General features: G+C 41.2%; 1 protein-coding gene across 8 annotated transcripts in view; it reads left to right on the forward strand.

The window, feature by feature from the left end:
- Window positions 1-20536: 20536 nt before the first annotated feature.
- Window positions 20537-25974, forward strand: part of STXBP5 (syntaxin binding protein 5) — a 132559-nt gene continuing 127121 nt past the window's right edge. For 7 of the 8 annotated variants that reach the window (XM_081141381.1, XM_081141383.1, XM_081141384.1 and 4 more), the window contains exons 1-2: window positions 20714-20947; window positions 22187-22284. In XM_081141381.1, coding sequence (XP_080997507.1) covers window positions 20795-20947; window positions 22187-22284 — 251 coding nt within the window. In that variant the 5' untranslated portion in view covers window positions 20714-20794. Of the gene's footprint in view, window positions 20948-22186; window positions 22285-25974 lie in introns of all 8 variants that reach the window. The other variant, XM_081141388.1, reaches the window with a different exon arrangement.

The following is a 25974-nucleotide window of genomic DNA, read 5'->3' on the forward strand; positions in this document are numbered from 1 at the left end:
GAATGTGTACTTAAACTAGACCAGAAAGCACCATGGAAGGACATATATATATATACATGAGATTTGAAGGATGAATGGATAATAGTGAGTGGATAATAAGAGTTGGAGGAGGACAATGAAGTAGAGTGTCTAAAGCAATGGAATCAACATGTACAAAGATAAGAGGTAAAAAGAGTTTGGCATTTTGAGGGGACTGTGGGTATTTCAATACGAATAAAGCACCAGGTTTGAAGGTGAAAACAAACAATAAGAGATAAATCTGGAGAGTTTGGAAGAGACTAAATTACAGAGTACTAGCCAGGCTCACTGTGGAATGTGATTTTATTCTAGAGGCAACAATAAACCTTTAAGAAATTTTAAGAAGAGTTATGATATGAAAATTCTAATAATAGTACTAACAATAGCTAACCTTTTTTTGGTGTTGCTATATCTCAGGAACCATGCCAAATGGTTTGCATGCATTATCTTAACTAATTCTCACAAAAGTTCATAAGTTAAATACTTTTAGTATTATTATTTTTTAGGTGAGATTGTTGAACTAGTAAGTAATAGAACAGTGGCTATGAATACATTTGACGGGAGTAAGATTAGAAGCGGAAAAACCAGTTACTGAATTGTTGCATTGATCCTTGCCTGAGACGAGGCAAGGAGACAATGAATGGAGAGGAAGAGCTGGACAGGTGAGCAACAAAGCAATCAGAACCAGGAAGTTGTTGTTCAGATTAGATATGAGCAAAGGGGAAAGGAAGCAGTCAATAATGACTCTCAATTGTCAATATTGGTCATCTGGGATGATAGTAATGTCTGAGAGAAGAAGCAAAGTTGAAGACAAATATGTTGGGTTTGAGGCATCTGTGAGATAGAAAAGTAAAACTATCTAGTGAGCAACTGAATGTATGAGTAGGATAGTCAGGAGATACACACAAAAAATGTCATTGCTCAGACCCTTGCGAGGTATTTCTCAATCACATGAAATTTCAAGACAGGTATTTCAGGTTGGTGAGTGGCTCTCCCTCATGCAGTTTTTCAGGGAACTAGGTTGATTGATTTTCCATGTTCAACATGTGGTTTCTCTAGATTTTTTGCTTGAAGAAAATTGTTAGTAATTTTCTCTTAAGTGAGAAGAAAGTTGCTTCTATCACTCCTAATCATATTCCTCATGCTAGAACCAACACTTGCTCAAACCTACTGCAAAGGGCTAGGCAATGCAACCCCTGGCTTAGTGGATACAAAACTGCTAAAACTCTATCAGGATAGGAGTTGGAGAGATTGGAGCCATGCAAGCAGATTCGATTACCTAGGAAGAATGTTTAACGTGAGAAGAAAAGAAAGCCAAGCATGGAACTGAGATATTCGTGGTTCTTTTCAGGCTACATGAGATCCATCAGGGAGATTTCCTTGTCTTGTCACATTTCTCATCTTGACCACTGCCTCACTTTTTTAGATTTGGTAACCTGTCTCTTGATTGTCAACTTCACAACATAAAGTCCTATGGTAAGAAATGACCCCATTTCCAGTTCCAGTTCTGGGGTTATCAACCTCACCACTAAGGAAAGAGACAGGACGCCTAGCTGAACAACAGTAAATATACAAAGGCTTAAGTTTTATTTGACTACAAAGTAATGCAATTTTAGGCATTATTAGATTTGGCACACACAACAAAAATGTTGGTGCACAAAACAACTTTACACGGAACTCTGGAGAGTACAATTCTAGCATTTACACCTTATAGACACTCTTGAATTCTCCCCATCCCTTCCCACACATCCCGTTAATATCAAGTCCCATCTATTCGATCTTTTAAATATTTTGTGACTACTGTGGTATTGAATTGGAATTGGAGATATCAGCATGAAGTAATTGTATTTACACATACATATATCTATGTATTATATAATACACAATACATGTGTAATTTTACAGAAAGAGGTATAAAACGTGTATGTGTGTATACAGAATTCCTAGGTCTGTAAAAGCAATGAGCACATCTAATACCCAGATCTTTGTTTCTAAATGCCACTTTTCACTCAAAGGAACCAGGATCCTTAGAGAAATGGTCAAGTTCAGGATCACAACAGGGAAACTAAAAATGAGCATTTTGTTGTGCCAGAAAGGAAGAAAGTACTAAAATAGGGACATGTCAAAAATGAGGAATTCCTGAACAACAAGGAAATTATTTTCATTCAAATGTCCTTAGTGGTGAAAAAACAAAAGAGGCTGAAAAGAATCCAGAACATTTTCAGCACTACAGTTATTTCTGCCACAAAATGTTGGTACAATAAACACCTTTATAATTGCAACCAAACAGCCTTCACCACTAGTAACTATAGGGGCAGAACAGGTTTTGCAAACTAGTTTGTAAACAGAAATTTACCAGGCAGGAATTCTTTTATTACTTGTAAAAGTTAATAATAATGTTTATTTTGAAAGAACAACCAAATAAAGTCAGTGATTTAAATTATTTTATTATACAAGTTAGAAGGACAACATACAGTTGTCTTTTAGAATTGAGTACATTTTTAAATCTTCCTCAATCTGACCTGAGAGGGTTTCATTTCTCATATATCTTATATGAGAAATAGTAATAATAGCAATAGTAAAACTATTTACTGAGTACATACTATGTGCAAGGCATTGTTCTAAGTGTTTTCATGTGCTGAGTCATCTAAACCCCACAATTCTCTGTAAGGAGGTTCCTTAGGTGATTGAAGAAGTCAGCACTATCTACAGTTTTAGGCCATGAAACTTTTCTGGTAAAGATTATTTAACTTGTGTTGAGTATTAACAGAGAACAGGGCGCTGTATAAAAACTTCAATTCTTAAATTAAGATACTCAAAATTAAATTTAAGGGAGCACTATACAATAGTCACACTAATTGAACTTTAAAGATTTTTAATGAGGAGAAGAAAATTTGGCGGATGGAGAGTAAGGAAATTTTAGAGTTGAGTTAGATTCGGCCTAGAAGAATTCACAGGAAACAGGATATTGAAGGGCATGGGGAACATCTGGTAGGAGATAGGGACTTATCTTTAACATAAACCTGTAACAACACATGCTCCCCACAATCCTGTGTTTTATGACTTTATAACTTGGGTTTTCACAAGGGCAGTGTGGGGTAGAAAAGAGGATTCTGGAAAGAGAGTCCAAGAAGCTGAGTTTTCACCTTCGCTATGCCATTTATTGGCTGTGTGACTTTACAAGTCATGTTCTTCTCTGAGCTTTATTTCCTCAGTCCTAAAATAGGACCAATGATATGCAGGTGTTGCCGAGAATAGATAATATGCTTTTAAAACTATAGAATGCTTTACAAATGAAAGATCTTCAGGCTGTTACTGAACATTATTCTTTCCTTTCTTGATCCTTCCTCTTGTTGGCATAACAAAGTATCTTGGCACCAGCTTGGGATCCAGTTATGCTGAGCTTTTGAAATTCTTAAGCGGAAAGGCAGTTAGGTGCCCGAGAGAGAAAGTGCTTCTGAGCCTGAGGCAGGACTCAATTTCTGAACCCATATTTCATCAACCCATATGCTCAGGTTACCAAGTCCTAAGTCAATAGACTTTTTTGTTGTTGTTCAAAATATTACAGATGTCCCTTTTTCTCCCCAATGACCCATTCCATGCCGCCCCACCCCCCTCCCCATTGTTGGTGTCCTTGGGTTGTGCATATATGCATATAAATTCTCTGTTTAATCTCTCCCCCTCCACCCACCCACCCTCCTCCATCCCTCTGAGATTTGTCAGTCTGATCTGTGCTTCCATGTCATTGAATCATTTCTGTTCAATAGACTCTTTCAGTCAACGCAGCCATCTCTGCCAGTCATGGAGTCTGTCCTTACATGGCCCCAGGCAAGGAATAAGCCTAAACTTAGAATCAGATACAACCTAACAACAGATTATGCAAATGACCAGCTTAATAAATCAAAGTTGTGGAAAGAGATTGTGTGTTTTCTGATCCCAGTATCTAAATCTTGGAGAAGCTTAGGTGTGCGGGCTGTTCAGGTTAACTGACTGTTACTCAGTATATCATAGTCTACTCCCCCTCCTCACCACGCATCCTGGTGGACTCAGCTGTATCCCGGAGGGTTGGTATGGCATAATGCCAAGGAGGGGAAACAGAGGTGGTCAATCGGTATCTCTTAGTTATAGTGATGACGGCTGGAGTCAGTAGAAAATATTATAAGTTGTAGCCAAGGTAAGGCATGGCCAGAACCAGGGGTAACAGTAGAGAATCACACAGTGTCCCCATTGGGGCCAGAACAGAAGTCTGAGCCAAGGTCCAGAGTGAAACAGGTTAGAGTGACTGACCAATGAGGGTGTGATATGACAGCTGGTAGGAACCAGCCTAAGAGAATTTTTAGTTTGCTGTGCTGACACTCAGAGTAGATTCATTAAAAGACAATACAATAAAAGATGATATAAGTAGAGCAGATATAAATATATGTTCCTTTTTCTAACAATTTTAATAAATACCACTACACATAAATGTTTCAAGAAATAATTAATAAATAAATTATTGACAGTGGGGACATCAGCATTAGGCACCATCACAGAAACATCACTGTGACCACGGGATATGATGCTGAACCTGCAGACTGTTACGGTCAGTTGCGTTTTCTCATTGTTTGCATTGTGAAGAGTAAAAAATCCATGCAAAATTTTCAAAATTACTGATTTAGAAAAGTCATAAATAAAAAAATAAGTAAGACATTAATGCCAACAAAGGAAAATAAAAAAGTTAGAGATAATAAGGTATTAGGAAGAATGATATTTATCCTAATAATTGGATAGAAAAATCAACTAAAAACTTTGACAAGTGAAGTGAAGTGAAATATGGTGAGAACCCGAGAAAAAGATAACTGATCCCTGGAGAATGGTTAATGAAACCTAGGAGGAAAGACAAAGTCAAGGTGAATCAGAAGAATATTTGCTATTGATGCTGCTTATAACTTTCAGCATCTTCACTGATAATTTTGATTCTTAAATTCTGATCATCTCTGCAAAGTTATAAACTAATATAAAAATCTGACAAAATGTTTTAAACAATACTACAAGTGATAACTTTTTAAAAAATGCAATGGGAGACAGAAATTGGAATGTTGAAAATAAATAATGTTCATTTTCATAAATTCTGAGATTTATTCATAACTATCCCTTTCCCAGGTAAACGGAAAGCGGAACATGAAAAGCCCGGGGAGGTGGGTAACTGAAATTCTTCAGCGGACCACAGATTCAGAGTTGCTACATAGAGGAGCTGGGCTGCCATAGGAAGGTGATTGCACCATCAGTGAAGGTGGTATCTTTGATTATTTATGTCAGAAGGTCTTGGTCAGTTATCAAAAAGGAGTGGGCTGTTATGCAGCTGACAGAAGCCTTTGCTTTAGCGTGAACCCATGATATCAGATAATCTAGATGTCAGTGATTTTTCCCCCGAAAGGGAGAAAACCAGTGTAACACTTTTCAAAATGTGGAGAAAAGAACCATGCTGAAAGTGGGTAACTAACTCTTAGGATTTTTGTGATGATATATTAAAATAAAATCAATGCCTTCCTTCTTTCTAGAGTGTATAAAAACTTACGCCAAGATAATAATAATAATAATATTACAAGGATATGGAATATAATCCAAAATGGTGGGATAAGAAAACAGATATTAATTAGCATAATTTTCATCCCACTTATCACCCATCCCTCCATCCACCCTTCTGCCATTAGGCTCAGAGAGGTGTGTCCTTGTTTGGCCTACTGGAAGATTATAAAAACATTGCTGGCGATCAAATGAGACATCTTCATTTTTAAGCTTAAATTTTAAATAGAAATATTTTAGAGGCAGACAGAAGTGGTCAGGGAGAAGAAAAGAATTCTGTCTGTTCTCTGTCCTCTCCATAAAGATAAGAAAAAGAAGAAAGGAAAAAAAGAGTCAGGTATAAGTGTGGGGAGCCCTCTGCCTTCTGCCTCCTTCCCCAGGTGGAGTGGAGAGTTGAGGAAGGGCACCCCACAAACACATCTATCTCTTCAGGTATCTTCTTTCTCCCATTGATCCCTTTAAGTGTGATAACCCAAAAGTGGAGAACTTGTGCCTTCTGTTCCAGGGAAGGTCCGAGGAAACTGCAAGCTTCCCAGAAAAGAAAGCAGAGTCCCCATTTCAGAGGGTGCAGCTAGTCAAGTACAAACATGGCATGACAGTAGGCAGGAAAGGGCTGAAGAAAGGCTCTTGGTTTGGGTCCTACAACTGGACAAAGGGATATCATATTGGAAGGATAGGGCATGGGCATTCCCCACTAGAAACCTTTTGAGTCTGTGGCCACATCTCAGCCAACTGTCACCTGCAGGAAGTCAAGTGGTCTTCCCAAGACCATCTCTTTGTCCTTTGAAGGACTGTGATTTACCACCTGTGCTGAGGGCCTGGCAAGTCAAACCAAGACTAAGAAGCTGGTATTTCTTCCTTCCCCACATTGTGAGAAAGGAACAGAATACAAACATCTTGAAAGCACTGAGGTGAAAACCTGAAATGGCTGGAAAAGCCCTGAGCCTACCTGAGGTGACAAGACCAGTTTTCTACATCAGGTTAAAAAAATGGAGGGTGGGTTTCAATTCAGAAAATAATTTTCATATTTGAAGATGGAGAATGTTTCATGTCTTGCTTACTGTGAACTTTGTGCCTGCTGCTATAATAGTGTTTCAAATAAGCTCTTCGGGGGATCTCTGTCCCTTTCCCAAATATGCTCCTGGGTAATTATTTGGCTGCCACTAAAGCAGCAATCTTAGTTGTACAGCAGCCAAGAAGATCTCAGATTCTATGTTTGCTAATTGGACATAACAATTCATGCTCAGGGGCAGCAGGCAAAATGGGCCTTACTCAGCCACAATTGTTTTGCTGTTCATTTTTTCTGTTAGCCCCACTCCCTCATTCCAAGTTCTCTGACCTCTACTCTCTGGGCAAACAGCACCCCAGTTCTCCACCCAGGTATAAGAAACATTCATTCCACTATGTTTGAAGAGCCTAAGGCTTTCTGTGGGAGAAGGGTTTGCAATTAATTAGAGATTTGTGCTTCTCTGAAACTTGATCACTTTAGAATTAATAAGAGCAAATATTGGAATTGATGCACAAGGAACTAGAAGTCAAAATCATTAAATAATAATGTTCTGGCCTATGATCATTCCATTTGAAATGTCCTATAAATATAAATCACAGCTTGCAAATCAAATTATTGAGAGAAACAGGTGGGTCGATCACACAACTCTGGGTTTAATTAATTAAAATGTAATAACTTTTAGTTTTTAAATTATGAAATGGAGGCCCAAACGATGGCCCCCATGTACTCTCTGCAGTGGATCCTTGGATTTAGGGATGACAGGGAAAAGGGGAAATCAATTAGACTGAATTTTTAAATGATTCCTAAATACGTCAGTATTTTTCCTGTATACACAAAATTTGAAACGGAGAAAAGTATCATTAAGAGGAAATTTAGAAATTTTGTCATTTAGAACTTTGAATAAGTTAAAGTTCTTTGATTTATGAAGTATACTTATGTTTTTCCTAAAAGAGATTAGGGTGCAACAGCTAAAAATCAAAACTTATATTTCTGTTTTTATCGGTTTTGCAGTTGTTACGTTGCATTTACCGTTCCATTTGCTATCTACAGTATGGCTTGTCTTTCCCCATTTTACAAAGAAACATGCATAATATAGGTGGTTAAGTGACTTGCTAAAGGGTTACACTGGGGAGACTGGAACAAGATGGCGGCGAGGTGACAGCTGTGCCCGCCGCCTCCCGCAACCACATCAAAATTACAAATAAAACACAGAACCACCATCACTCAGAGCCTCTTGAGATCTGGCTGCACAGGAGCCCCACAACCAAGGAACTGACAAAGCACCGACACCTGTAGGAGGGGCAGAGACGCCGGGGGATCAGGGCTGAATCACAGAGACACAGCCTCGGGCCCACCCCTGGTGCTGCGGGGTAAACCCAGGAGGACATCTCGGCAGTGGAGGTTTCCCAGGGGAGTGAGGGGTCCCAGCCCCACAGCAGGTCCCCAGCCCAGGGCTCCAGGGCTGGCAACAGATGTCCCCACAACTGTGGGTTGTGAAACCAGCGGAGACTGTGGCTGAGGGTCGCGGAGGCTGCGGGAGCCCCAGCAGCTCCTCCTAAAGGGCCCGGCACAGACTCACTCGGACGCTCCCTCTGAGCCCAGCCCCGGGCAGCAGCTTGAAAGGACCCGGGACACTCGGGGGGGAACTAACCTGCCTGAGATCCGGGCGAGAGGTGGAGGGGCGGCTTCCTCCCAGGCAGAAGGGCTGGCAGAGGCCATTACTCCTTTGGCGCGGCCTCCCTGCACACAGCCAGCAGGCAGGCGCCATGTTTGAGTCGCCAGCACCTGGCTCACACCTTTGGCCCCGCCCCGTGATTCCCGGAGGCCCCGCCCCTCCCCACCTGCAGCTCATCCAGGCCATTTCCAGGGGCTTTTCTGTGCAAGTGGCCTCTCGAGCCTCATGCTTGGGACTTCCCTAAAATCTCTCAAACAAGCAGCAGCTGCCCCATGCGGCTTGATAAGTGGCCCCAGGCCTGGCATTAGCGGCAGCTGCATTGGCTCATAGCTTGGCCTCTCCTGGGCACCTCCAAGCCCAGCACAAGTAGCAGCCAACTACGGTTTGCTGTGTAGCTCATGCTGGGAGGCCCTGGGCAGGGCACTGGCAGAGGCTGACTTTGCACCTCCTAAGAGGCCCCAGAGAGAGTGCATCTGGTGGTCAGACTTGACCACACTGGATTACAACCCTACCACACTCAAGGGGCTCACTTAGTGAACACCAAAGCTCCACTGAAGTAAATCCTGCTCCATAGGGGTGTCTCCAGCACAGCAGCTCTTTGGCTATAGTTGAAGCTGGTCCTCACAGCTGACTGGCCTGGGGGTCAATTCCTCCCAGTGACACCAACAGCAGGCTCAACTACAACAGGACAGGGCACACAGCCCACACAGGGGAGCACCTAGAAGGCCCAGCTCAGGTGACTGGGGAGGCTGAGCCACTGGACCCTACAGGACACCTACTACACAAAGCCACTCTACAAATTCCAGGAGACATAGCAGCTCTACCTAATACATAGAAACAAACACCTGGAAGCAGCCAAAATGTGGAGGTAAAGAAACATGTCACAAAGGAAAGAACAGAAGAAATCTCTAGACAAGGAACTAAATGAAATAGATCCAAGCAAGCTAACAGATAGAGTTCAGAATTATGGTTATAAGGATGCTCAAGGATCTTAGTAAGACTATTCAGAAAACAAGTGAGACCACTGATGACATAATAAAGTACCAATAAGAAATGAAGCCTACACAAACTGAAATGAAGAATAATTTACAAGGAATCAACAGTAGAGTAGATGATGCTGAGAATCAAATCAGCAATTTGGAATATGAGGAAACAAAAAACACCCAACCAGAAGAGCAAAAAGAAAAAAGAATCCAGAAATATGAAGATAGTGTAAGGAGTCCCTGGGACAACTTCAAGAGGCCCCAAATTCATATTAGTGGGGTGCAAGAAGGGGAAGAAAGAGACCAAGAAATTGAAAACCTATTTGAAAAAATAATGACAGAAAACTTCCCCTACCTGGGGAAAGAAATAGGCTTACAAGTCCAGGAAGCACAGAGTCCCAAACAAGAGGAACCCAAAGAGGCCCACAGCAAGACACATCATCATTAAAATCCCAAAAGTTAAAGACAGAGAGAGACTCTTAAAAGCAGCAAGAAAAAAGCAATTAGTTACCTACAAGGGAGCACCCATACGACCGTCAGCTGATTTCTCAACAGAAACCTTGCAAGCCAGAAGGGAATGGCAAGAAATATTCAAAGTGATGAAAATCAAGAATCTACATCCAAGATTGCTCTACCCAGCAAAGCTATCATTTAGAATTGAAGGTCAGATAAAGACCTTCTCAGATAAGAAAAAGCTAAAGCAGTTCATCACCACCAGACCAGCACTACAGGAAATGTTGAAGCGTTTTCTATAAGAAGAAGCTAATGAACAAAAGAATCTGACAAACTAAATAGATCCAGAGACACTGACACATGCAACAGACGATCATATTTCAGAGGAAAGAGGGAAGGGGGTGGAGGGTGGGAAGAGATTAACCAAAGAAGTTATATGCATGTGTGCATAACCCATGGACACAGACAATGATGGGGTAAAGGCCTGGGGAGGGGGTGGGAGTGAGGTGGAGGAGGTCAACTGGGGGGTGGGGGAATGGGACACCTGTAATACTTTCAACAATAAATTAAGGGTTATACTGGTTTTTACTAGAAGCCAGAAGGACCTCTTGCCTTCTGGCCCAGAGCCCATTGATTCATTTGATCTGGATCACTGTTCTATGCCCCAGGGACACAGCAGAGAAGAAACAAAATCCCTTACACACAAATGTATCGTGTGTCAGGTAACGCTGCTACGGAGAAAAATAAGGCTGAGTAGGCACTGGGGTGGGGATGGGAAGTGACTGATTGTGAATATGTGTGTGGTGGGGGGAAGGAAGGGAAGAGAGGGTAAAATTGCTCTTATTTTATGGGGGAAAGTCAAGGAAAGTCACATTGATAAGGTGATATTAGTAACAATTGGGCAGGGACATGAAAGAAATGTAGGAATAGATATGTGGGGATAAAATGTGGGGAAAGAGCGGTATTGGCCAGGAGTTGGCCAAATCCTGCCCACTGCCTGTTCTAAATAAAGTTTCATTGCAACACAGCCACGCTCAGTCCATAACATATGGTCTATGGTTGCTCTTGTACTACATTGGCAGTGTTTGGTAGCTGTGTTTGAGGCTATAGGTGGACCATAAAAATAAAAATATTATCTGGCCCATTAAAGAAAAAGTTTGCTGACCCCTACCTAGTTTATGTGGAGGAAACAGTAAATGCAAAGCCCTAAGGCAGCAGCATGCTTGTTATATTCAGGGAAGAGAGAAAGGGCAAGTCTGGCTATGGTGGCGTGAACGCAGAGAGAGTGAGAGAATGTAAGGACAGAGCGGGGACCCCACAGGGCCTTTTTGGCCATTGTAAAGAACTTTGACCTTTTCTTAGAGTAAGATAGGTAACCACTGGAGAAAATTGAATACAGAACTGACATAATCTGACTTAGTTTTAAATTGTTTACTCTTTTAAGGATAGATGAAAGGGGATTAGTCTGGTATACAGTGCACCAATCCAGATGAAAAATGATTCTGGCTTCGATTAAGGCACACAAAGTGGAAGTTGTGTGAATTTGTCAGTCTCAGTATGTTGTAAAGGTAGAGCTGATGAGATGAACTTGAAATAGAGTGGTGTGTGTGTGCGTGTGTGTGTGTGCGCGCGCTGTGTGGTGGGGCAGCCGGTAGGGAAGTGGGTGGTCCAGGTGAAATCATGTGGGCCTAAACATCTGGAGGAAAGAACTCCATTGAAAGATGAAAGGGAGATTGTGGTAGGCGTGAGCTATAGTTGACAATTGGAAGTGAATAATTTAGACATTAAATTTTAGATGCCTTTAGGATATCCACGTGGAGATGTCAAAGAGGCATGTACGAATAAAACCTGAATTTCAGGGGAAAGGTATGAAAAGACATACACGTTGGGGAGTCATCAATGTTCAGATAACTTTTAAGTCACAAGAACAGAATAAAATCACCTAGAGAATGGCTATAGATGTGAGACAATGAGTTGAAAGCTCGAATTAATTTCCATATATAGGGTGGGGCAAAAGTAGGTTTACAGTTGCTCATATGGAGCATAATACAATAATTAATACATAATGATACAAGAATAAACTCGGTTTCATATACTCACATTGTAAATCCACTTTTGCCCTACCCTGTGTATGACAGGTTTTGAGCTAGGAACTTTATACTCTTTGTCTCTAATCTTACAACACTCTACTTAAGGTATTTATACACCAATTTTACACATGAGAAAATAAAAACTCAAGCGTTAAATGACTTGCCCGATGCTACTTAGCTAGTGGCAGAATCCAGGTATGCCCGCCTCCGTGGTCTGAGGCTTGTCTGTTCTGCCACGACAAAAGAAGTAGAAATACAAAAGAGTGAATATCAGCTCTGCGTATTTGAATATTATAGAGGCAGTGGAATTATCCCAGGAGGCCACACATTAGCACTAACGTGACCACCGGATGGGGACCTCTGCTCTGAGTTTCATCTACAGCGAAATGCCCCTTGAAGGAAACCACTAGGCTGGTGAACCATGATAATGCTATCATGGAACTTCCTCCTCAATTTCCTGAATTTAACAAACTCTCTCATCATGAAAAAGCAGCACCACTGCAGAGGCATTTATGCATCAGTGTCATGCCACTGCATTGTAGGCAAACGCAGGTTAAGAAGGTTAGATGCTCCTACAGGACACTGGACAAACCCCTCATTAAATCAGAGGAAACAAACCTCATGACTGAAGGTTGAATATGAATCATTTCAAAGAGCACAGAAGCAGAGAATATTACTCAGCAATAGATGTGACCCGCAATGCCACTAAAATCCTTATAGTGTCACATTCACCCTCACAAATGTACTCGTTCTAAGTGAGTTTTTCGGTTGACTGATGGTCTCACATTACCTTGTTCCCAGTGGCTGTGGCTTCTCAAAAGTGCTGTCATTCTAACTGCTAAAGACGGGCCTGGGCTAAAAAGAATCATCATTGTTTGATCACCACAAAGTCCACAGGGGCCACCAGTCCACGCTGGAGGGGGAGTGGGAACTAACCTGGATGTGAGAACCTCCACTTAGCCGCTCACGAAGCCACACCTCGCGGTTACAGCCTGATTACGGTTATGAGGAAACCAAGGAGGGGAAGTGGTAGCTGGGGCCTGCTGAACAAGACTGTCTTGGTGGAAATATTTGGGTCATGCTGGTCTGGATGAAACCTAGTGGGAGTGGTCGGAGGTTTGGGATGAATAATAGGGAATTGAGTGATTCCAGTGTCTTTCTGCTTCCTCCCTCCATGTTTCCCAGCCCCAGATGTCGCTTCCGTGGAAGCCCATCCTCTGGGAAAGGTACCATGACGATGATTACACAGCCCACAGGAGAGCGTTGCTATAGAGTCTGAAATGAAATACGGTGATAACCTTAGGAGTAGAAAAACATGCACTTGGCATTAGTTTTTGTACTTCCTTATATGGATTTTTCATACTTGTCACTATATTGCCATCTTTTTAAAGTGCCGCAACCAAGTTGTACCATGTTCGTGTTCCCCACAACACCCAGCACAGTGCCTGTCACACAGTGGGCACAGGGCAATGGGATGCTGATCACCCAGCTGACCAACAGAGGCCATTCAGAGTCTGATGCGGTTTTGGAAACAGCTCTAGTCCTGCACTCTTCTGTTTCTCCCTTTCTTGATAGGCTTTTGTCATTTTGCACCCCCAACATCATGATTATTATCTCTGGATGTATTTATGGGCCAGGAAGCACTGGAACTGGCCTGCTAGAGTACAGTACTGCATTCTCCCTCCCTCCCTTGTGAAGAATATTCCTTGTGCCTCTGAGAGATTCACCCCCTTTCTTGTCTTATTAGCAGAGTGTCAGATAGAAGGAAGTAGGTGGTGTTACATAAGAAAGTATATAGGTAAGAAAATTTCTGGGAGGTTTGAGGAGGGGGGATCAGGGCTGGGCTTTCTAAGGAGAGAGGGATGTTGGTATTGGAAAGACTGCCTTGAGGTGGGGGAAAGTGGGGTGAGGAGATTCACAAATAGGTGAAGAGAAATCTGGGGAAGCGTTCCTGTGTTGTGCTTTATTTTCCTTCACATTGTCTTAAGAAATCATTCAGAAAAGATCTAAATTGTTCTCCAAGGCTTTTGGAGCTGTGTGTGTGTGTGTGTGCATGTGTGTGTGCACGTGTGTGTGCGTGTGTGTACTTGTGTTGAAAATAAAAAGGCTCGGTTTTATTTGGGGTATAGTCAATGTCTTCTATGTTGGTTTTACTAATGGCTTCGTTTACTAACATGTCAGTAAGTTACTTAATAGAGATTTTATCATTAAAAATTGCATCCTAAACGGAACTTAGTCTGCACCATTGGTGTAAAACCAGGAGGACTGCAGTGGCCACTGTGGGTAGAATCGAGACTGTGGGCATGTGAAAACAGAACAGCAGAGTAACGTAGAAAGAGCAGGTGACCAGGCCAGAGGTTGCCTAGAAGATGAAGATGTTAGACTCAGAGCTGGAGGGAAGGAGATGCTACAATTATAGGTTTGTAACTTGTCGGACTGAGTGTATGGTGTCTGCTAAAAACACAGTCAAGGAATCCATTCTGAGTTGAAAGCTAGATACTAGCTCTTACTTTGAGAAACTCCATATCCTTGTATTCAGACTATGCTTACCTCCCTTCTACATAAAACCTCCGAGACTTAATTAGAATCCCTTGCCTGTTTTCATTGTTAGGATTATTATCTTGGCTCTGATGGGTCCTTGGAGAGAGGATTGCTCCCCTCTTCTTACTTTAAACTTTTTGTTTTGATCTGTTTTGATTTCTCAGATAGAGGTCTTTAGAGTTGATTGGAAAAAAAAAAAGAGTTGACATCAAAATGTTCTACAGCCAGATGACTTAGAAATGTGACACAGCTCTGTGTCAAACCTCAGAGCCTGAGATGGGAGCAGTGTGTTGCGTTAGTCAGCCACGCTTCACACTCATCTCACTGCGCTCCCATGTCAAGCAACTCCCTCTGAGGGAAAACAGCATTCAGTTTCCTGTTAGCATGCTAGCACTTACTGATGTGTGTTTTAATAAAAAGAAAATTTAAAAAAGTGTGACCTGGCAATTTCCTTAGAATCACATTCTGTATGCTTGACCTGCCCTAAGGGAATACTTTTTAGAAGTATTATGATACAAATTTATTCTTTTGGGGGGGGGCAGTGGGTAGTTAGTTGATGGGAGGGAACAGGCAGGTAGAGTAGAAAGAAGCTGAGGCTGTTTGGGGCTGAAACAAAATAGTAACTTTCACTGCTTTTCAAAGCTTATTCAGTAACCATGGTATATTAATTGTGAGTAATTGAATAAAGTACAATATAGAACAAACTTTGTCACTAGCTCTTCAGCCTACAGATCAAATTATAAGGAGTTATTTGAAAAGACAAGCTGAACTTTTGGTAAAGTTTAGCAAAAGTCTTAAAATATTTACAACAATATTTGAATTCTAAAATATAATACCTAAATTAAAAATACTGGGGGCATTATTCCTCACCTCAAATACTGTTCCCATTATAGAAAGAGCATTTGAAATATATGACAATTTATTGACAAACTCCTGATTGCCCAGTTTCTAAGTTTTAAAAATTTGACAATATTTTTCTCTCACATTAATGCCTCATAGTTTATATTTTAGTGTTCATTTGGTTTCGCTTAGTTTTGTTTTGCAGTTCTGAAATTTTCTTTCCACTTGAACTCACTGATCTTTGCCTAGACATTTTTGTATATAGTTTAATAATACTCTTACAAATAATATTAAATAGTGACAGATGTAATCTATGGAATCATGAAGGCTCACTATTATCTGCCTAATCTGTTTTTCTAGAAAGGTCAGAGCTTGATAAAGAAGATCACAACGTAGTGGATCCTGCTTGTTCCCAGACAAGGCTTGTTTACTTAGCTGATGATATTTGTCAAGTCCATTCAGGTACAAATGGTAACTGGAAATTATCCAGGAGTCATAAATATGAGAAGTAAATGGCAACACCACCCTTCTAAGCACTCACGCCAAAAACAGGCATTATCCTTGCCTCTTTCTCTCATAACGCCCCATACTGTCAGCAAATCCTTCTGGTTTTACCATTAAAATATAATCCAGAATCTGGCTCTTTCTCACAGCAACAATTACTTTTAATCATTTCAGGCCAAACCACAAACTCTTTGCTAGATTATTGCCGTAGCCTCTTAAATTTTGGGAAGAATTGTGAGTAGAAGATAAATATGGCAATGGAATATGGCTATAAAATCTCTATTTTTTTTTTACATTCTGTGGCAGATTGTGTCTAAATTTGTAAAAATATTTGATTGGAAGAACAGGAACCCATTCAAATTTGTTTACACAAAGAAGGAGAGACAGTGTAGCTGGTTTTCACCAGGAATAAGAACAAGGACCTGGAGATTAGGAATAGACTGCTCTTCACCTCCTTAGAGTTACTTTGTAATCTGTGTCTGCTCCGTTGTCCCATGGCCCATCTAGGCATGGGAGCTCTCTGCTTCAGTCCCAGCTCTAAATGATTTCCTGGTTCAGACAAATTACCTTTTCACGATTCAATTCCAAATTCCCAGAAGAAGATGACCTCTTGGAGAGACTTATTTCAGTGTCTGCCTGTGATCCAATCAGCTTGGACCAGGACACATGTTCACGTGATTAAAACAAGGTTGCCCAGGCCTAGCATTTCAGCAGGACCTAGGAGACCCATTCAGAAAAGGCTCCTGAACCAGGCAAACTAATTAATATCTCTGCTGTAACTTACAAATAATTTAAATTCAATATTCCGTTAAAAGGTGTAGTGAATCAATTACTGTCATGCATACATCCTTTGGGACTCAATAAACTGCAATTAATTCTATATAAATGAATGCGAGCAGGTGAGATTAGATTTGGTCTATCTTCCAGAAAGTATTTTGTCAACAATATAATTTCTCACTAAAATATGTATTTTTAGTTTCTACTTTATTCCTTTAAATCAGCATCCAGCTGCCCCTATGAGACCAATAACAGAGCCTTAGTTAGCCTGGTAGCTTTTAATCTTCACCCAAGGATATGTTTTTCATTGATTCTAGAAGTGAGGAAGGGAGAGGGGCTGGAGGAGAGAGAAACATCCATCAGTTGCCTCATGCACATGCGTCCCGAACTGGGGAACAAACCCCACAACCCAGGAATGTGCCCTGACTGGGAACCTGTGACCCTTCAGTGCACAGGATGACACTTTAACCACTGAGTCATACCAGCCAGGGCAGCCTGGTAGCCTTTAAACGAGATAATGAGAACTGGCAGATTCAGAAATGTTAGGAATTCTCTGTCTTGGGTTTTTGACCTTCCAATAACAAATAATTTAATGAGCTGCTTTTTTATTTGTATGTCAATTTTTTTTTCATTTTTGTGTTTTGTCATTGTATTAACTGAGTATTGTTTAGAGCTAAATGTAATATAGATATTTATAATTTTTCAGTGCTATATATTTTACATCATCATCTCCTGATCCATTCTTCAATAAGCAGGTAAGGAAAGATTATATTTGAGAGAATGTCACATACCCAAAGGCAGAAAGCTATTGAGTTGCTCGGAATCAACATACTGATTCATTCACTAAACAGAACAAACAAAAAATAAAAATACAACTTTGTTGAGAGATTATTATGGGTAAAACTCTCTGCTATGTGCTCAATTTTAAAATGGGTAATATAAATTATTAATTTTTTAATAATATTCTATTCTAAACTTAAAATTTCTAATTAATTTTAATTTAATTTCTTAAATTTTTTATCTTAATCTAAAAAATCAGTTGATCAATTGAAACTGACTTGAATTTGAGGGTCTATTATTTTATCTTTGCTATCATAAAAGCAGGTATTTGGGGCATTTTTTTTTTTTTTTTTTTTTTTTACCTAATAGAATTCTGGATATATCCTGGTTTCCCTGAGCTTGGAGAGGGTGGATTGCAAATTCACAAAGCTAATTTATATTAGCAGACGTGCTTCATACTCATCTTAAATTCCACGTGTCCTCTGTGAACCAAAGTTTTGGGAATGCCAGGATGAGTTTATAATCTGATGAGAGGGATGAGGTATGGAAATAAAAACAAAAATTATAAAGTAAAAGATGGAGAACTGGCTTAAACTGAAGATCTCTTGAAGTCCCCTTCCCCTCATGTACCCTGATAGCAGAATGGAAAACTGACATTTTTAGGTTTCTACAGAGTGCTAACCAGTGTAGTGCAAACTTTACACTTTTTTTCCAATTTGTCCTCACAAAACCTTAGGAAGAAGATAGTATTAATCTCATTTTACCTAGCCTTTAGGAAAAGTAAGGTATTGCCCAAGGTTGCACATATTACCAAGGCATGGATTGAAATTCATGTCTGGCAGACAACAGAGCCCCAGATTTTTTCCACTAAACCACCACAAGGCCTCTCAGCAAGAAGCTGTCCCTTCTCCAAAAAGTTTTATAATCCAATGACAAATTACCCAACAGATTTATTTTCAACCTAGATGAAAAGGTGGATCATAAAAATCTGTGGGGGAAGTGATCTCTCTGTTTTGAAATTTTCCCCTATGGCGGCATTAGTATTTTAAAAAATACTCTCTAAGTACTTCTGATAACCTCCCCACTTGCCTTCCAATGTCGTTCTCCTTCCTTTTCACGTGGCCAATTCCTACCCATCTGGACACAACTATGGTAAATATCACCATGTCCAGGACTTATCTGGATTTACCCCCTTCAGACTTCCTCATGCATGATTCCATCAATGAATTCATCGCTTTGTTTTACAATTACTTATTTAGACTGTGTGGTGAGCTTGCTGAAAGCAAGAAGTGCGCTTTTGCGCCTTCGGTACCTAGCACAAGAGCTCATCTGCAATAAAATGTTTCAGAGCACTAAATTAGTAAAAAAAAGAAAAAAAAATAGAATCACTTGGAAATAGTTTAAGAAAATCCTCCAATTGGTTTTACTGTTCGTTGCACCCAGTGAATTAACTGAGTAATTCAATTAATATTAAACCACAATACAATTTTTGTAGGTTCAATTGTGAGACGTCGTCTTTGGATGCGGAAGCCCCAGAGAAAACTACATTTCCCGAAAGGCCTGAGCCCCACTCGTAGTTGGTTGGCTGGCTGTTATTGAAGGTCTGTCACATCAACCAATACTGGCACGAGAATTTCCCTAAAAAGTGCAGCAACCGGCCAATCATAAAGAAGAGGTGGGGCACCTCTGAAGAGGGCTCAGAAAACCCTGAGCAGCTCGTAGGTGGCTCCGCGCTGGACCCTCGGGGGCGGGGAGTCAGTTGCCCCGCACAGTGTCCTTCCTCCCAACCTCTACCCCACGGAACAGAATGTCCTTACGAGCTTCCATCATTCCTTACGTTCTTCCTAGTGTCCAGTTTTTACACATTGTTCCTAATCAAATACCTCTGCGCCCCACCCGCCTTTCCTGGAACGCACGCCCTGGGAGGGTACCTGCAGCTCGAATCTCTCTCTTTTCAAACTTGAGCCAGACATTGGTCGCCAAGCATCCGAGCCAGACCGTGTCAGGGAAGCGGCGGAAAGGGCTGAGCAAAAACTTCATCTTTCCGTCCTTTCCCTCGCAAGAGTGGAGAGAGAAGCTGCTGGGGATTACTTAAGGAATAATCCGTTTTAAAGGCGGTTGAAGGTTCAGAAAAGAGCGACAGCGCGTTGTTTCCTTGCACCCTCGCTCCCGCCCCCACCCACACCCACCCTAGCGCGCAGACTGAATCCACGGGTGGCGTGTGGCTGGCCGGGGCAGACGCCCGGCCCTGGAGCGGCTCCCCTCCGGTAGCCTGCTCCATTCTGGCAGCTACGAGCCATGACCACGCTTTAATCCTACCAACAATTTCAGGAAAGGATTCATTTCCCCCGCTCTAGGTTTATCTCCTTTCCTAGTACCTTTAAAAGCCTGCCATCCTCTTGGCACAGACATAGTCCTTGTCAAGACGCTCTTTCTCAAATACCAAACCCAAATCCATCCAAAACAAAGCCCATCAATAAAACAACAACAATAATATTGCAGCCAGCGATGATCTACGCGCCAGCAGCCGCGAGTGTCTCTTTAAAGGGTGAGCGCATAAACCCCGCTTTAAAGACCGAATTTGAAATCAAGGTTTCCTGCTGCTGGTTAGTCGTCAACGTTTTTACTATCCCAGCTGCGGGAGCAGCAGCTGCATACTCTAGCAGGGCGATCGGGGTGGGAGAAATTGAGCTGTGGTCTGGGATTTTCGCAGAGGATAATTTAAGCCCCAGCTCCACTCCCGCGGGGGGGCGGGGGGGCGCGGGGGGCGTGCGCATGCTCAGCAGCCCCGCTCCGCGGAGGCCCAGCTGCCGCCACCGCCGCGGCGGGCGCTGTAACCGCGGCTCCGGCTGCTGCTCTGGGCGGGCGTTGGTGCCGGGTGCCGGGTGCCGAGGCTCCCAGGCAGGGGCGAGGGAGCGGCCGGGCGGGAGCGCGGGTGGCGCCGGCGCCTGAGGAAGGAGCGAGGGCGGGCCGGGCCGGCGGAGGACGAGCGAGGCGGAGCGAGGCGGCGAGCGCGGGGACCCACCCCGGGCGCCCTGCGTGCGATGCCGGGCGGCCAGCGGCGCTGAGCGGCGGGGAGGCCGAGCGGCTGCGGCGGATCGGGAGCCAGCGACCCCCCGGGAGGAGGAGGAGCAGCCGGAGCGGGAGGCAGCGCCGAGGGACCTCGGGGCCGGGGCGGGCGAGGAGCGGCGGGGCCGCGGGCCATGGACGCGGCGGCGGCGGGGGCGAGCCGGGGCGGCGGCGCGGCGCGGAGTCAGCCGGCGGCCAGGTGAGGCCGGGCTGAGCGGGCTCGCGGCGCCGCCACTGCTGTGCGGCCGGGCGGCCTCGGAGGAAGCGGGGTCGCGCCGCCCGCGCTGGCGGCGGCCGCAGCTTCTCGTCGTCGCAGTATTTCCTGTTTGGATTATCTTCTGCTTCTGCCCGGCCGCCTCCTTCCCCTCACACTCCCACTCACCTCCGGGCCGGCCGTGGAAGCCGCCCGCCCCCGGCCCGGGCTCGTTCCTTCCGCTCGGGGACGCCCCTCGCCGCCCCTGCCGGGCCGCGGGCGAGCCGCGCCGAGACCATGAGGAAATTCAACATCAGGAAGGTGCTGGACGGCCTGACGGCCGGCTCGTCCTCGGCCTCGCAGCAGCCGCCGCCGCAGCAGCACACGCCCGGCGGCCGGGAGCCCGAGGTCCAGGAGACGCTGCAGTCCGAGCACTTCCAGCTCTGCAAGGTGAACGGAGCGTGCAGCCCGCCCGGTGTGGGGTCGTTGGAGGGGGGCAGCTCGGGCTTCACTGGGGCGTCCTGGGGGACGGAGCGCCGACCATACCCGCACCGCGAATTAAGGGCTCGCTCCTCCTCCAGCCGACACTGGCTCGGTGGGTTATTTTGGCGATTTACATCACCTTACAGCTTTTCTTGCTATTCCCCCCTCCTTTTTTTTTTTTTTTTTCCCACATGCAGCGATCATTCGAGGTTGCTTCCAACGTATTATCCTGATCTTTAATCCGTATTCTTTAAATTAACAGTCTTCGTTAAAATTCAAGCATTTTCATGTCATTCACCAGCTTCGAAGTTTCCCGTGGAAACAGTGGCTGATGAATGTTGTTTATCAAAAAGCCAAACCCGTTCAGCAGGATACTTGCTCGTCACTTTTCCCTTAGAGCGGGGCAGGAGGCATTAACATGGGAAATCGCAGCGTCCTCCGATGTCTGGTTGAAAAGTTAGTACTCTGATTTTTGCCGGACAATTGCCGTAGCGGGCTGTCATTCAGAAAGAATGATGCAGCGAATTAATTCAGCAGCTGCTCGGCGAGAAATACGAACTTGTCTCGGTGTGAATACCCGCCTTCCTCATAAATACCGTGCGTTCGTATGTCAGAGTTTCTTAAAAAAGTGTGTAGGAACACTTTTGGGCCTTATTGCCCAAGAATGTAGTCACAAAATGCAAAAGTATGTATTCCGAAACAATTGCAAAAGGTTGGGATAGAGGTTTGAGAATTGCTTTGCTGAACCGGTGATGAGCTTCTATGACAGCTTTCCCTTAGAGGTACTTGCATTAGCATGCGAATCAACTAATGATGAAGTTACCACACTTGAAATAAAACATGAATTGCATTTTTAAGTGAATTTCCAGAATTTTTGACCACTGTGAACTTTAATAATTTGGTCTCAGACATGATAGTATAGAATCCGAATAAGAAATTTTCTTCTATAGAATGTCAGCATCATGGAAACGCAGAAATTAAAGGGTAATGCTGGCATAGATTTTGTTTGTTTCAGGTTCTAAGTGAGTAAGTGTTTTCTAATGTAGATTTCATAGTTTGCTTTTTTTTTTTTAAAGCAGTAAATACATATATATGTGTTTTGCATCAATTATAATTGGTTCTAGATTCTAATTCCTTTATTGACTGTTATGTTTTTAAATTTTGCTTGCTGCCTTGGTTGGTGTGATGTCACTTGCCCATCCCTAGACTGTTCGCCATGGATTTCCCTATCAACCCTCAGCCCTGGCCTTTGATCCTGTACAGAAGATCCTGGCAGTGGGAACTCAGACTGGTGCTTTAAGGCTGTATCCTTTCATTTAATTTTATTTTTTAAACTTTTACTGTGTTCTCCCCAGTCTTGCTGTGTTGCTGATTAGTTATTCTTCCTGTTTAATTCCAAAGAAATGATCTAGTAGATGCTATGTGAAATCATGTGGTGTTGGCTTTATCATCTTTGCAAGGAGCTAAAAGTTTATAAGGGGACATATATTTGTTTACACTATTAGTCTATTGATGGAACATGTTAAGGACCAGGTTTAAAGACAGTACCATAGCACAGGGTACATTTTTAATTGCTTTTTAAAAATATTGTGTGTGGTTGATGTTGAATTTATGACCTCTTATTTCAGTGAATTAGAGGTTGGATTTGAATATGGCTGTTTCTGGCTTGTCCATCTAGAAAAATCAATAGAAGACAAATGTCTTAATTTTATATAACTAGTTATGAAAGGTTGCTATTTCCAGAAGTTTTAGAGCATTTTCTTAGCATAGCGCAAATAGGTAAGTGTACTCTTGATGTTTTCCTCTTATAGTCTGCATTTGTTATGCATATGTAAAAACTGGTTGGTTAGCAGAATTCTGAAGTATTTATATAGAGAATGATTTTTCTTGGTTATGCATGAATGATAGAAGTTTGTTCATACCATAGTTTTCAAATACCTACTTAGTCTTTAAGATAATCTTTTTAGTCTGAACAATGCAGAATACCTCACATTTCCTCTTTTAAATTATTTAACTTAAAATAAAATTGTTTGCTTTTCCTATGACATTAAACCATCTTTACCTAAATACCCTTATTTTTAAACTTAAACGTAAGACTTTTAAAAAAAATCCTCTGTTCACTCATCTGTAGGATATCTGCTTCCTACATATTATTGATGTAATATAATAAATAGAAAAAAAGCACTATACATTACTATTATAAAGAACAAATAAACAAACAGAGGAGGGGGGAACTTTACCCCTCACTCCTGGCTCCTGATAAGGGGGACAGGAACCTGCATTTGAGTTAAACATGTGCCTTGCTTTTTTCTTGTAATTTTTTAAAATCTTCATTTCAAAGAAGTATGGTATCAGGATATGCCTCGAGTTTCATTTGATATTAGTGTACAATCTTCAAAGTGATCATAAAAGTTATTTCAGATGGGCCATTGAACTCTGTTACTAAATGAAATCTGCCATTTATAGCAAATGTCAGTAATGCTCTCATACCTATTAAAATGGTAAAAGTCTGACCAGCCAAGATCGGAATCTATGAATTTCTAAATTATTTGTCTAAAGGGCTTTTGCCCAAATATCTAGATAGTTGAGACTAGAATATTTTGGGCTTCAATTGTTCAGAGATTTTTATTCCTAAACCCAATGATCAATACCTTCTAGTTTAGGGTTGATGGGAATAAAGTTAATTTCTGACAGCGTGGGTACTAAGTGCTCAGCAAAACTCTGTGTAGTGACAAGAATAGTGCATTGTTGGATCTAGATGGATTGTTTAGAACTGAAAGCAGATTTTTTTGTTGTTCCCAACAAAAGAATATCATCACTGACTAAAAGAAAAAAAAAATTAATTAAAGCAGTTACTTTAAGATTATTTTGCTTTTCTTTTAAACAGGTTGAATTTTCACTTTTTCCCCAGTGCAGTCTCAATTTTCTCATAATAAATAACTTTATTTTTCTTTTAACAGCCAATCTTCCTCTTTTGTAATTTAATATAATTATATGTGAGTGCCACCAGCAAGCCTGATTTTTATAAAAGCAAATATTTTTCTTAGACAAGACTTTTGTCCCTAATGCATTTGAGTAATTAGCAAGTTGACACAAGGGAGTATTAAAAATGTTAGGCCTAAAGCTAATTGCCAAATAAATGCAAGGATCAAGTGTCCAAAATTATTACTTATAAGTGACTTTTGCTTATACATATTTTTAAATAGTTAAATACTATATGAGTATAAATAAATCTGTAATTATAGTTTATAATTGGACTCTAAATATTTTTTTAGAATCTGTCTTGCTATATTTAGAATGAAGTCTGGAACACTGTTTACCAAATATATTGCTATTTTCCCTTTTTCTGAGATTTATATGAATGTTCTAGAGTGGTAAATTGGTTTGTCTGCCAGTAATATCACCTAGTCATTCCTTCTGTTAAGTTTAAGTACCAGATCAGCTTATGATCTTTATTTATTATGGCTTTGACTTATAGAAAATGACTAAGACCTTTTTATTTTTATCTAATTTCTGCATATGTGATTTAAGTTGTTATTTTCTCATTCTTTATTTTCAAAGATAGACAACTAAAATTTTAGTTTCTAATTTCACAGCTTTATATTGATGTAATATGCAGACTTATTACAAATCAGTTCTGTTGCTCTTGCTCTTTTATATTTTTCTTTATTGAAATTGGTTTTTTTTAGTCCTGTCTATATTTTTTTCTCTCATTAGACACTTGTAGCCTGCATTATATTTGTCTTAAAAAGGTATCTTTAGAGCAGAAGTATGCTTCTAGATAAAGTCTTTTCTTTCCTTTAATTGTGGAGCAGAAAGTAGGAGATATATTCAGAAGTAGAATTGGGCTGTTGGAATTTGAAATGCATATCTGATTTGACTAGTAGAAGATCTTCTTAAATGTGGAGGACTAAACTATATTAACCTACTTTGAGATGAAAAAAAACAGATGAAGAAAGTTACATCTTATGTCTCTTATTGTAAATAAGAATTAGTGAAAATCTGAATCCTTAAATAATACCTAATAATGAAACAAGATAAAATTAATGTATTTGCTGCATTAATATATAGCAAATGACTGATTATGTCATTTATAAACATGTTTTATTTCAACCTTCTTGGCTTCTGGAGAGAATATGAGGTTGGAATATACTTACTGATAGGAAGCAGGAAAGCACATATTATATAATACAGAACATCATATAGTAGTGATGTGATTTAATTATTTTAATTCTTTTTTTTTTTGCCATGTAGAAATAGGTACAATTTGAATGTTATGAGTAATCTAGGGATCAAAACTATTGGGATAATAGGGAATATAGTCAATAATGTTGTAATAACTATGTATGGTGTCAGATGGGTACTAGGTTTATCGGGGTGATCACTTCATAAGTTATATAAATACTGTATCCCATCATTATGTTGTATACCTGAGATGAATATAGTATATCAACTGTAATTGAAAAATTTTTAAAAGTTTCTTAAACTATCAGGATAAAATAATCTAATTATTCCCATATGGATAAGTAAAAGGGGGAAAAAGGACCTAACTGAAGAATGAAAGCCTTTCTAGTTATGTACCTTGGAGTTCATTTAACAAGCATATATTAAGTGTTAACATGAGATTACATATTGTGGCCTGAGTTCGGATTCTTATCTTGTCACTAAAGAATTATGTCTTCTTGAATTAGTCTTTATTTTTTCTATTTTTAAAATGAAGGTGATAGATTATTTCTTCAAGAAATAATTCTGTGATTCCAAGTAGCTATATTATATTGGTTTATGTGAGTATTCATAAGAAATAAATATGTGATTTTCACCTTCAAAAAGCTTCCAGCCCTAACTGTAGGACTAGAACTAGATAAACATAACTGAAATTGAAGAATTATTTAAGGATCTACTGACATTGCACAAAGTTATATTACAGGTAAATTCATTGTACTTGATGACATCTACAGATGAGGGTTCTGAATGGCAGAGGAGGAGGAGTGGAA

Source organism: Miniopterus schreibersii, assembly GCF_964146895.1.
Source record: "Miniopterus schreibersii genome assembly, chromosome: 6".
NCBI classification, from domain to species: domain Eukaryota; kingdom Metazoa; phylum Chordata; class Mammalia; order Chiroptera; family Miniopteridae; genus Miniopterus; species Miniopterus schreibersii.